Source organism: Lipophrys pholis, assembly GCF_963383615.2.
Source record: "Lipophrys pholis genome assembly, chromosome: 15".
Classification (NCBI taxonomy): domain Eukaryota; kingdom Metazoa; phylum Chordata; class Actinopteri; order Blenniiformes; family Blenniidae; genus Lipophrys; species Lipophrys pholis.
The window spans coordinates 7,578,870-7,592,147 of record NC_137642.1 but is presented as its reverse complement, the minus strand read 5'-3'; the positions used below and the strand labels follow the sequence as shown (position 1 = coordinate 7,592,147).

Below are 13,278 nucleotides of genomic sequence, written 5' to 3'. Positions count from 1 at the left end.
GTCACGTGACGTACCCAAGACCTCCCTGCTCCACCCACCCACCCAAAACCATCTCCTACCCACATGAACAGCAGCTGGTTGGGCTTTCTTCATCATTAAAACGCATTTTTATTATAGAAAAAAAAAAAAATCACAATCAAACTTTTGTTTAGAACACAAAACAACACAAACTGGCTTGGAAACATAAATAAAATGCTTCTTCCATTGGAAAACTCAACACAGTCTCACCCAACATTAAAAAGGTATTGATCAGCAGACTCGTTGAGGCAAACCAACCCGGGTATTAAAAAACCTCTTATTCCCAAATATCCATGTTCTATCGCTCCTTTCTTGTTCCGGTTAACTCAACAGGATTTCATTGTATTTTACACAAAACACTTTTTATCAAGGCATGGTGAAAATAATTCTTGTAAGTGTTTCCAGGCATTTCCATGGCCTCTATATTTAGGAGTAAAATGATCGATTAGTTGGAAAAACAGAACAACACAAAGGCAGACCTGCAACATGTGTGATGCATGATAATGAACTGCATAAGCAACTTAGAGAAAGTGGTTTTAGTTGAACCAAAATAAAAAACAACCTCCATCCTGATGTGTAAATATAATCTGTGAGGAGCTATATGTGAATCATATGTAGATAAAGAAAAAGGAGGAACTTTAGGTCACCTGCTGTGTTGCCTGTAAACTCGCACACCGGCAATCGCTCATCGGAATAGTTGCATTTCAATGTGGTGCAGTGTGAAGTGTAAAACTCAAGTAGAATTGTTTTTTATCAAATTACTAAATCTTTTTGGTTTTCCTTTAAAAAAACAAAAAACCCAAACCTCTTGACTATTTAAAAACCGCCTCTTTAAGACTTGAGACGGTGGGTCGAATCCTCATCTAAAAAAAACACATCTAAAGTTCATCTGAAGTGCAAAGACAGATATGCGAGAGAAAACCTTGAACGCTGTTCAGGGAGTCGACGTGAACTCAAACCACGTCTGGTACCGAGTCAAACCGCTGAAGGGAAATGTTTGGTGAGAAAGAGAGAGCTGCTTGGGACCCAGTGTATCAGTGTGTGTCGTCTGTGATCTGCAGCAGTGTTCCTGGGTCCAGGGTGGTTCACGAGGAAGAGGAGGGCGAGCGTTGGGCTCTCTTGATTTTCCATCAGTCAGCTTCACTCAAGCCACAGGGTCTCCGCCACTCCTGGCCTCGTTCGTGGATCCACTTGTTTGATACTAAATACGGAAAGACACACGATAAGTCTCTTCAGGCGTCAGCAACATCGGGATAAACTGCTTTTGAAAGTCAAATTTGTCACAGCAAAAGCGATTTTCTGAAAAGAGACGGTAGGTGGAGTATATGTAGGTGACCTCACTAAGGAACTCACCCCACTTGTTGCCCACCAGCACAGGACATGCTGCATGTCGGGTGCTGTAGTCTCCCTCCCCGCTGGGAAACAGATTGTACCAGAAGACTGCTGTACCCTGAAGTACACACAAACAGGTACCAGAGGTTATACGGGAATAGGAATAGATTAGAGGGGCGGGACCAGACAACAACAAAATGTGCATAGAATAATACTACATGATCATTTCATAATTGGTATAATCCTCTTTTGTGACGTTAAGACGAGTCGTGCACTCAGCTCACCTTCATGGGCCAAACTGCTGCGCCCACGTCAGGGAATACTGTGGCGCCACCCGCTGACACATCACTCATCTACAACACAGACGGAAGCAATGCTCAGTGTTTACGCCGTTGTGTGTTCATATAGAAAAAAAGCAAATAAACCGACTTTTTACTGGGCTTGATTGAATTAAAACAGCGATGCCACACTATCATTGGCAGAACCATCGCTCATGTTTTTACATTCAGAGTTCATTGACAAATTATGCAGAATCTTTAGTGACTGAAAGATCCAGACCAAAATATAAAAGCACTGAGATCTATATGGACGGGTGCCTTACGTAGAAGAGCCACGTTGCTATGCGGTTCCCGGTGCCCAGTTCTTTAAAAGCATCTGGCTCATCTTTCTGTGTGGAGACAAACAAACAAAAACACAATGAAATCAATAACATGTCCTTTTAACACCTCGGGAAAAATAATGCAGTCAATTTAGGGAAGAAGGAAATACCCGTCCAAAGTCAAAGTGAGGTTCATACTGTCCGCCAACACCATAGTTTGCGACCTAAAGATAAAAACATACAAAATAAGACGTCTCTTCCGAAAAAAAGCACAGGAATGCCTGATGAAAGAGGGATGAAGACTCATGATATTTACCTGTAACTCTTCCGCTGTGTCGATTTCGAGCCCCGTGAGATCTTCAATCCTCTGGTTGATGATGTCGATCATTGGGTCGTCATAGCCGGTCAGCCAAGCGCTGGAGGATCAACAGACTCACGCTTAATACGGGCGGGTTTCCTTTTTCTTTTTTCCTTTTTTTTTTTTGTGTCAAATGTGTCCACAAGATGGCAGTGAAGGGACTGGGAGACGTGTCATGCAGGGAAACGTGCCATGAAAAAGCTCTTCCCCGAAAAGCCTGGCCGTGCAGCAACAGCAGATGACAGAAAAAGAGAAGTGGAGGTGTGAGAAACAGAAACACAGGAAACTGCCGGGATTAGACTCTCCAATCAGCTCGGGGAACAGGGTGGCGGACTATTGTCACAGATTTAGCCTTCCCTCAACACTCCAAACTCAAAGTACCGTATTTAGATTTTAAAACGGAAGAATGAATGAAACAATTATTAGAATCAGTTTTGAAACAATGTCAAAGTCGGAGGAAAAAACAAAAACAAAAAAAAAAAAAAAAAAAAAAAAAAACTCTGAATTTCTGCAGATCTGCTTTAAGATGCATGTGTGCGTCTGCGAGACAGAGATTAGTCCTCGCCGTTTTCCAGCTTGGGTTTGCAAACGACTCGGATTCGTCAAGGAATGCTGAAACTAATCCGAGCCAAAAAACATTTTCCCCTCGAGTGTCTTACAGCAAGTTCAACGGGAGTTCAAACTGCTCTCCTGCCTCCATCACCGATACTCAACAGATCCAGAAGCGCACGAGCCGGCTTACGCGTCGATATAATACGAAAATACCAGGGGGGGACACCGCACCCTCACACCCTTCATCTACCATCACAATTACAAAGGATAGAAAAAAAAAAACCTGGGCATGTTAGTGGTGTGCTACGCCTGTGGGTTTCAGGGTGGGTTTCAAGCTGAACTCCCTGTGAGTAATGCAGCCATTACAAAAAAAACAAAAAAAAAACAACCACGTGACCTCGCAGGGAGATGTGCCAGATTGCAGGATATGTTTATGCAGCCTAAGCTTTTGGAGATTTCTTAATCTCTCTTGCTGAAGTTGTAGTTATAAAGCAGAGCAGGACTGCAGCAGCTGCAATTAGTGTTTATTTTAAAGAAGAGGACAGACGCGAGTGTTTAACCTCTCAACAAAATCAAACTGGCAAAAATGAGTCCAGACACAGTGAAAACTAAAAAGAGGGTTAGTTTGACCCAGATTAAAATCTCCGCAAATTAAAATTTTTTATCTATTTTTTTTTCAAAGTGCAAAACATTTGTGATTCTCCGTTTGCACAATACATGGCTCAAAGTGGGCGTTTCAGCCACTTCGGGTACGATCGGGACAACGTCAGACAGGGAGGCGAAGAAGGCCTTGACACCTTGCTTGTAAACCTGTGACCCCTTACCTCTTGGAGACTCTGTACTGGGCTGTGGTAAGTTTCCCGGTTTGAGGGTCATGCACCGTGGCTCGCTTTAACTACAGTAGTTCCCACAGCACAAGGACACGCAGGTGGAGCCAAAGGAGATAACGGGAGGAAAGAGAAAAGGACAACGGAGCATGACACACAGAGGACGACGAGGGGGGGGGGGGGGGGGGTAAGAAGAGACAACAGGGAGAGAGAAAAAAAAAAGGCAGATCCCGTCACTAATTATCAATGTTATTTCTAAAAAAAAAGCAACACATCCGCTCTCCTCGAGCTTCTTGTGTTCCACCTCTGCAGCAGAGTCCTGAGCAGAAACACTCACGTCTCCACATTAGAAGAGAGAAAGACTCAATCCCAATCACTTTAGAAAGCAGCAACACGTTTCCCTGCAGGGTGTGTATGTGTATTTTATTCTGTGCTTCTGCTCAAGAGTCTTTCGGCTTGGGAGAGGCAGTGAAACGCAGCTATGGACAGACACGGATGCAGCCAAGAGATGGGATGAGTTGTTCTTTTTTTTTTTTGGAGGTGTAAAAAAAAAAAAAAAAGGAGCTAAAATGCCACTTTAGTCTTTTCCACCTCGCTCCTACATACGGTCTTACCTTTTGCTGATTCTGTAAGGAGCTGTCTCCAGCACTCCCGTGACGGGGTTGGAGATGGTTGCCCTGCGCAGCTGTAAACCCAGGGACATTATTTTTTACCTCACGCGTACAGACGTGCGTGCCTCTGTGACCCGCAGCGCCGCCCAGCGTTCGGGCCCGGCCACAGCGTGACCTCCAGCTCCTTCAGATGGGCTGAACCAGTGTTGAGTTGCCGGCTACTTACTCGTGGCTTCGCCAGCTGCTTGACGCGCTCCATCTCTGCGTCGGAGATGATGTCGAGGTAGCGCACGATGTAGGGGCGGTCCCACTCGTCCTGCTGTTTGACCGGGGCCAGCAGGTAGTTGGGGTTGCGGTTGTTGTCGTGGTAGCGACAGAACAGCCGGCTCTGCCTGCGAGGCGTCTGCGGGGAGGCGTCGGGTGAAATTGATGTGATAAAATACCGGCGAAAACATTATTTAGCACATATTTCCTGGGGTTTTGTTTTTTTCTTTCACCCCCCTCTCTCACCATTTTGATCCCCTCCCCACGACAGAGCATCTCGTACTTCTTTCTCTCGGGGATCAGAGAAAATTTCTTCTCGGATTTCGTCTTCTCTTTCTTCTCAGGCGTTTCTCTTTTCCCCCGCTCCTTCTCCGTTTCACTTTCTTGCTCTGGGGTCTTTTTCTGCTTCTCCAACTGGAACTCAAAGTACTTCAGGTTGCCTTTGGCTCGTTGGTGTTCTGGGTCTAGAAAGGACGTCAAGATTTGGAAAAAAAATGACTGGTTAAAGAACAGAGTTTCCAATGTAAAATATAATTAGTTATTATCTAGTTCTATAACTGAGAGTGGGCTCATAGACAAGCTTCTTTTTGAGAAGATGAAAGACGTCTTCCAACAGATGCCACAAGACAACGCCTTGTAATCTACAGCAGTTCTGCATTAACTACAGATTCTTTTTTTTTAATGCCAATCACTAACTGTACCAGAAGGTTTAACTACCGAGAACTAACTCGACAAAATCACGTCAGGAAGAACAACACCAACCACCTTCTCCCAAAGATGATTAATCATCCAGACTAGAGGTGTCAAACTCATTTTAGTTCAGGGGACACAAACAGTTCAATTTCATCTTGAGTGAGCGGTAAAATATAATAACCTATAAATATATACTTTAAAGTTTATCTCTGTTGTGGCACAGAGTAAACCAAAACCAAACTATTACTGAAATAGTGAAATTCTATCCAAACTGTCTTTGAAGTGTGTATTTCAAAAGGACCTTGTGTCTTACCCAGTTGAAGTAGTCTCTTGGTTAACTCCAGAGCTCTCTCTATCTCCCCCTGCTGGTAGATGGAGTAGCTCAGGTAGTCCAGCACGGTCACCTTGTCGATTGTGGATTCTTCGCCCCCGTCCAGTTGTTTCAGGGCCTGGACCATCCACAGCTCCGTGTGGTAATAATCCACGTCAGTGTAGGCGATTTTCCCCAACTCATAGCAGTCCTCCACCGTCATGTGGCTCTTGTGTTTCACTCCTAGTGCACAGACCAGCAAGAAAACACAACAATCTTTATAAAAGGAACAGAAAAGCATTCACTGTACTTTTAGCAAACTATGTTTCTGAATAGTTAGTAAGTGTGTTTAGAGATTTGATTTAAACTTTGTACCAGGTCAACGTAAAACGCTTGCTATGTAAGGATTACCGGGGAGATCTCCAATAGAGATAGTGTTGGTATCCAGCCTGTAGGTGTCCTGCAGACGGAGGAGAGCTTTTGCTGCGCCGGTCTGGTCCTCATCTGTGGGAAAGTACTGCCTCTGGATGGTCAGGTTGGAAATAAAACCTGGAAAGAGTGAATGAAGAGGGTGTTCTGTGAATTATGAAACCACCGATCAAATAGATTCAAAACAATTCGATCAACTCCGAACACAAAGTGGTAAATTAAGTATATGTTAGACCGCTTTTACCTTCAAATAAATACATTTTTTAATAAAACGTATTAGTGTAAATGTGTAAAGCAACGAAATCTGGGTTTTTTTTTTAGCTTGTGGAAAAGCTGAACCGAGCAGATAGCGGCAGACTCAGAGCCTCCATTCCTACCGTCGGTGGTGTCACGGAGCACGAGGCTCTCCAGGTCCCCCCACTCCGTGTTGAGCCTCTTCATCAGTTTGAAAGCATTCACAGGGTGACCCAGGAACCCTTCAGGATCCTGTGTGGCCGTGGCCGTCAGTAAATCCAGCTTATCGGCCCACCTGGAGCAACAAAGGGCGGCGAGTGGAAGGCAGTGGTGAGGCGTCGATCATAAACACAAGAGATCAGCGCGGACGCTTCTTCTAGCATCGGTACGCGGACCAACTTGCTTTTGAAGGCTTGTGTGCGCGTGTTTACACGTGGAGATCAGCGTGTCGTCACGTCTTGCCCACCAACGTACCGTTTCACCTGCTCCAATTTGTTTTCTTCAGCTCTGATGTAGTCCTTTAGAGAGGTGACCAGGTCTTTCTCAGTGTACAGCAGGTCAGTCATCTGGCCTGAGGATTACAAATCAGACGGAATTTCACCGAAGGAAAAAAACCAACCAGCTAGTAATTCATGTTTATCGAACGAGCGCACGCTTTTACCGATAGAAGTGAAGAAGTCGTTGTGGGCGGAGAGCGACGGCAGGCAGCTCATCATCAACAAGCACCAACATGGCAGCTCCATCCTGGGGAAAGAGAAGAACGTCACACAGATAGGAAAGGTTACCAATGTTTAATCACACAACCACATTTGAGCGACATTTTCCTTTAATCCGCTGCAAAACGGATCGATTTCCGGGAAATATCTCCGGCATCTCCTGGATTACAAACGTTTGAGCTGTCAAGACTGAAGACAAAAAAAAAAAAAAACCTCTGAGTTAAGGTTTCATCATTTAATGTGGTATCAGAGAGGTTTAGAGAGGATTAGATAATCCATGTGCCTTCCTTGAATTATTCTTATTATTGCTATGACACAAACTGATCCATTAAGTTGCAACAATCGTTTTATGCTTTAGTGTGTATTATTAGTGTAATATCATATTTGAGGCTGTTTTTATGTACAACTCCTAGTTGTGAACAAAGTTCATTTTCCTTTCTGCGTCAGATTTTCTGAGGACGACAGCAGCGACTTCTTCAGGTTTCGGGGAAATTACTAACTAATTAATAACTACCAATAGTCTTCAAACAGCCAAAGTGAAAAAGAAGGAGCTGAAGGCTGAAACTGTTGGAAGAATTTCCTCAAGCCCTTTTCGGCGTGCAGCCTTTCAACCACCACCCAAAGACAAAAATAAATCTGTGGTCAGTGTCACTATGTGTGGCTGAGCTTTGAGTCGGTGGAGGAAACAGCTCAACATACATGACACCGGATGAAAACACACAACGACAGGCATCACAGGATCCACGTGGCAGGATGACATTTCAGGGAAATTTTTGATGTGGGACACTCCGGCAAACAGAATGACTCGACAAATGAGCCTAAGAGTATAAGCAAACGTCCACTCCGTCAGTTCCCTGCGCAGCACCACTGTAATAAAAGTGCTCCGAATGGAAAGTTCACTTGGAGAAAAGAAGCCGCTCCAAAAGAGTCCCAGCTCACAGCCACACCGGTCGGCAGCCGTACAGGAAGACTTAACACCGTTCTCTTTTCCGACGGGGAGGATTTGTTCAAAGTACAACTAGAAAATGGAAAATATACTTGATTTTAGTTTTGTTTTCATACATCAAGAAAGGCGTTTTCATTGTCATTTTTAAAAAGAAGACGTGACAGTGTAACTACAGGCCAGACAAAAACAAACAAATAGCACTTTAAGAGTGTTTATATTGGCGGGCGTTTAGTAATCATGAGAGGTACAAACATTACTGACTTGTGGCCATTTGTCTAGAAACCTGCAGATATTCCTTCTGGAAAAGGGCAATAAAATGGTTGTTTCTATCTCCTCGCAGTGGGAATGTTATTGTCGGAGTCTCCGTGTGTGTGTGTCGTCTCCTTCACCCCCACTGTCACGCTGTTGTTTGTTCCGTTCGCACGACAACAAACTCCACGTCTCCACGGTCGCCTCCTGTATTCCTGGACGACCGATCTGGCTATCTCTGTCACACCAAATTCAAATGCACAGATCTGCGGAGCTTCCTGGCAACTCATCCATCTCAACCAGGTGACAGAGGAGGGTAAATGGAAGCACCAAGGACTGCACCGTTTGTTTTCACTTAATGTTTCCAGCTTCTGATAATAGGTCCATGACATGACTGGGTACGATGACAGGGTGAGGGCTTCGTACGCGTGGCTACTACTGTTGTTCCAAATACTTTGTGCAGCTCCCCTGACCAAGTTTTGCTTGTTCTTGCACAATCGATTCCCATTTGAAGTGTATATATATACATCACTGTACTGAGGAGCGATTGAAAGCCACATATTTATGAAGTTAAAAAAAAAAAAATCAGTGGGGGATTGAATCATGGGAGTGGTTCCATGTTTTGACAAGGTTGTTGACATATTCACTTCACTGTGTGTGTGTGCGTGTGTGTGTGTGTGTGCGATGTGGTCACACAACAAGCTGCAGCACATAGCTTATCAGACAAGCGAAGCATTTTTGGCTCAAACTTCGACAGCGCGCATCAGGAGCTGCACGGAGGACAGTCCAGTTGTAGCGATCGCGCTTTTCCTGCTGCACTGTCCTGAAACCGGTTCAACCGAGAAAAACTAAAAAGAAAAAGAAAAAAACATCCAATACTATAAAGTGACCAACTAAAGGTTAAAAGAAAAAGCATGACATGAGCTTTGATTGATGGAGTACGAAAGCTCTATATTCCTATATTCTTTAGTGTTTAGACAATTCAACTTAAAACTGCACATTCACATTAACCAAGTCGCAAAGTAAAGGTCATCCATAAAAAATGCTGCTGCGCAATTTTCTTTTTTAAGCAAAGCTTTTTACTGGAGGCAGAAACAAGCTTGGGCAGGTTTTGACTTTGCAACAAGGACAACCCTGAAAATATTAGGATTTTAATTTAGCTCAGCAGAAACCAGAGAAGGAAGCGAAGAAAAAGGTTCCTCCGACTCCTAAAATTTATAAGGCAAAAGTGACGGTAAATACAAAAACACATAGCTCAGAAGAGAGCTGTTCATTAACTCTCACTACAAGTACTGAACTTCCCGGATCCGTGGAGCCATTTTCAGCAAAACACCTTTAAATATGCCTTTGCCACTCTTTGATTTACAGTTTAAAACCCACAAATGGTTGATCACTGTCATTTCTTTAATGACTGTGTGTGTCTCCTCTAACAATTATACAGAGATATGTTGTCAGATAAAAGCTATACATCTCACTGGTATAATTTCACTCTTTGTGTCGCGCAAACATGAAAGTGAAAGTGTCTGCAAGCGTAACATCATGCATGAAGGACTTTGTCTTTCACATGCTGGTGGGCGTTGTTTAAACTATTTAAAATATTGCCTGAAAGTGATTTTTGTTGACCTATTTAAGGTCAAGTCTGTTAAGACACGTTCACAAGACACTCCCACCTCATCCCACAATTATAACTGCAGTCAAAAGCGGCATCACTTTTTAGCCCGTCAGTCCTAGTTTATTGCATTTGTCCTCAAAGACTTTCAGCTTTAACAGAACTTAAGTGAAAGACATTGAAGACCGTGTTTGAAGTAGCTTCACAAGACGTGCATATCAACCACCAAGAAAAGACGTGAGAGCTTTTGCATCACCTTTAGCAAGATGACTTATATCGTTTAAACAAAAGGAAAAACTCCCAGCAACTTTTAAGCAATGGATCAAAGACCTTATATATAATCTGACACTAGAGAAAACGTGATCATGAGCCCATATTACTACTTGCATGTTTATTGTTTCCAACTCTATTGCTTTACATTCTTCATCTATTTAAATATCCTGAGGCTGAAATTATTTGTAAAATGTTTGATCAATGCATGGTACAGTGACACTGTTGTAGGGATGCTCTGTTGAAGCAAAGCACGGAGGCGTTACATTGCATTTATCCAATCTGTATTTAGTATGTTTTTCAAAAACTATATCTAAAAAAACAACAAAAAAAAACTACTTGAGAATAACCCCACGACCATGAACCGGATAAAGCAGCATCGAAGACGGATTGAAGAGAACGAATTGACACCTAGTCTGGGTTTGAGTCTGTATTTTAGATAAACCTCTGCAAATGCTGACTGTAGAAGTACTGAATTTGTCCCCATACAGAACTCTTTTATATCAAAGTCATTGCTTTAGTTCCAACTGGTGTCATCGTCCAGAACACCTCACCCGAGACCGAGTCAAGATCAAGACAAGAGCATCAAAAGTTCAAATCAAGACCAAGACCTTGAAAGTGTGGTCTTGAGACCAGTCTCCATTACGACAAAATTAGTTACAAATACGTTAATCGATCGACCAGTCATACTTTTATAAAATAGACTTCTCATACATGAGATTGCAAAACTTATTTCACAAACACTATTTTACATGGAAGAATTTATATTAGATGCCTTTTTTTTTTTTTTTTAACATGTATAAGCTTACACTGCACGATCAGGATCGTATTATGACTTTTCCTTGCTAAAAGATTGCATGCCCGCTGTCTGAGAGCGAATCTGTGGAGTCTCTCAGGATCTGGATGGAAGAGGACTGACTGCCACGTCTTCGCCCCTCCCCGCCGGGAGGAGGAGGAGGAAGAGGAGGAGGAGGGGGGGGACTCCAACCCGGGCTGCATACTACCCAATGGAGGCTGCTTTTACCTGCTGTAACCCGTCCATGAACCCTGAAATCTGCCGATCAGCAGGGGGTTTTGTTGGTTTTTTTTTTTTACTCTCTAAGAGGCAGATAAAGTGTTGGTTCTACTCCCAAACTGGTTCAGGCTGAATTCCCTGCAGTGGAATTTAATCGAAGTGCAACGAGATTTTAAGACAATATGAGCCTTTCTTCTTTTTTTTTTTCTTTTTTTTTTTTTCCCCAAAACAGTGTTTTTTTTTTTTTTTTATCAATACCCCCTGTCATACATGACAGAGAATATTGATTATTATCCAGAATGTAGAGAAAACAGGAACTGTGCAGATGCAGATTAGATGGTAGCCTCCCACGCTGAATTCCGTAACACTGAAGCTACTTCACAATGTGCACATTTTCCTTCGTCCCTGCTCATTTCCTCATTTACAATGACTTTTATAATTTTTTTTGACAAGGTAATGCAACCGTGAACTAACACAGATGACTTAGAAACTTGACTATCGTTTTTTTTTTCTTCTTAAACTAACGCTATGGAAGTAAAGTTTTTAACGGGTGCATTGGATTAACTGGTTTCCCTGCTAATCGATGACCGACTTCCTTTAGCGTCCGTCGTTGCCGCTAATAACAGCACATTTTAAAATAAGACCCACAAAAGGTACGAAACTTCGAGAAGTTATGACGGACTAGACAGCTACGAATTTATGCCGAGTTTTTAACATTTGTTACTCGCAACAACGACGGACGCTAAAGGATGTCGATCACCAGTTAACAGAGAAACCAGTTCATCCGAAACATCAAACATCGTGGAAATAACAGTTTCACTGAACTGGCTGGATAAGTTCACACAAGATGTGCACAGACGTGCTGTATATTCGTGTTTATTGTTGTTAAAAGGGGTGAGTATGTACCTGGTCCAAAGCATCCTGTGCCGGTCGATATGCCCCGGCTTCTGTTCTGCTGGTGGTAGAAGAGAGTTCTGGAAGTAAGAAGGTGCCGCGTCCTATCCGTGCTGTTTCGGGGATCTGGTGGCCATCTGCTGGTTAAGAACTGGATCCCTCAGTCTGGGTCTGAATGCTACGTGCAGACTCACATGCATACAGTCTCCCCCTGCTAAAAAACTTCAGGGGCAGTCGTCAAAAAAAAAAAAAAAAAAAAAAACAGCCAGGGGAGGTGTCTGTGTTTGCAGCTCCTCTTGACTCCACTGGATGAGAGCTTTGGTGGAAAGAGGAATTTATGGTCGAAACCCTCCTGCCACGTCTTTAAACCCATCTGCATGTGCTTTCTGTAACGTTTCCACACTTAAAAAATAAATAAAAACCAAAAAATAAACATAACATTCTGCCCACTTTCCAACACCAAAAACTTCATTCATATAGATGCACTGATGAATTAAAAGTTTAGGTCAAATGAATGGCTTCCACCTGCAGTTTTCCTCCTCTACCGCTCACATTCCAGAAATTTCCAGTTGAAATATGTGACAGGAGGAGGGGAAATCCTGCTTCTGAATTCAACAGGGTGGAGCCTAATAGTGTCCACAGTCTTAAGTATGAAATATGGTAATGCAGGGAGAAGTGGGTTGCAGCCATTTGCACCTGATTGAGTGGAGCTTGCATGTGCTGAACCATGCTTTGAATCCCTCCCCACAAGCTGTCTGTCTGTCCTATCCCTTTTCACTCTCTGTCATCTTAATGCCAATCACCACAGCAAAAAGCCTCCATCTCTGAGTCTGGTTCTGCCGGTTTCTGCCTGTTAAAAATCAATTTTGCCTTACCAGCATCTCCTATGCTTGACCATGTGGAATTATATGGTTTTCTTCTGCAACAGTGCCTTGAATTGACTATGCTGTATTTGGTAATATATATTTTTGTAAACATTTAATTGTATTACATGTTCATAATTCACAATTTATTTGGTGAACTCAGTTCCTCGTGGAGCAAAGAGAGTGTATCGACACCACAGCTACACCCTCCATTGTGTTTGCTCGTGGACTATTTGGTCATCTGTCGTTTATCCGTGAGAAGGATTTGCAAACATTAGTCCTTGCTTTTTTTCTTTAGAAGTGATATTCTAAGGAGTCTTCACCCAGGAAGCACGATAAGGGTAAGTGTGTGTCTATTGGCCATTCTAAAAGCACTACTGTAGATTGTTCCTGGTCTCTTTTCAATGTCCTGTAAGGTGTTTTCAATGATCCGCATAAAACGTCCGAATGCTTCCTTGAGCCTCACATTCTGAAATATCTTGATAGTTGT

The 13,278-nt window shown here is 43.0% G+C and overlaps 1 protein-coding gene across 2 annotated transcripts; it reads right to left on the bottom strand.

Moving 5' to 3' along the window:
• Positions 1 to 80: 80 nt before the first annotated feature.
• Positions 81 to 12,505, bottom strand: p4ha1b (prolyl 4-hydroxylase, alpha polypeptide I b). Of its 2 annotated transcripts, none has more exons than XM_080482240.1 (15): positions 11,938 to 12,505; positions 6,888 to 6,970; positions 6,701 to 6,797; positions 6,370 to 6,521; positions 5,975 to 6,112; positions 5,567 to 5,806; positions 4,807 to 5,024; positions 4,523 to 4,699; positions 4,300 to 4,370; positions 2,265 to 2,364; positions 2,119 to 2,172; positions 1,952 to 2,017; positions 1,635 to 1,703; positions 1,372 to 1,468; positions 81 to 1,219 (listed from the first exon to the last, which is right to left on the bottom strand). In XM_080482240.1, the coding sequence occupies exons 1-15, from the start codon at positions 11,949 to 11,951 to the stop codon at positions 1,149 to 1,151; spliced, it is 1,647 nt and encodes a 548-aa protein (XP_080338366.1). In that variant the 5' UTR covers positions 11,952 to 12,505; the 3' UTR covers positions 81 to 1,148. The 2 variants fall into 2 exon arrangements, with proteins under 2 accessions (XP_080338366.1, XP_080338367.1); XM_080482241.1 differs by lacking the exon at positions 4,300 to 4,370 and adding an exon at positions 3,683 to 3,753 and having other exon boundaries at positions 11,938 to 12,240.
• Positions 12,506 to 13,278: the final 773 nt, after the last annotated feature.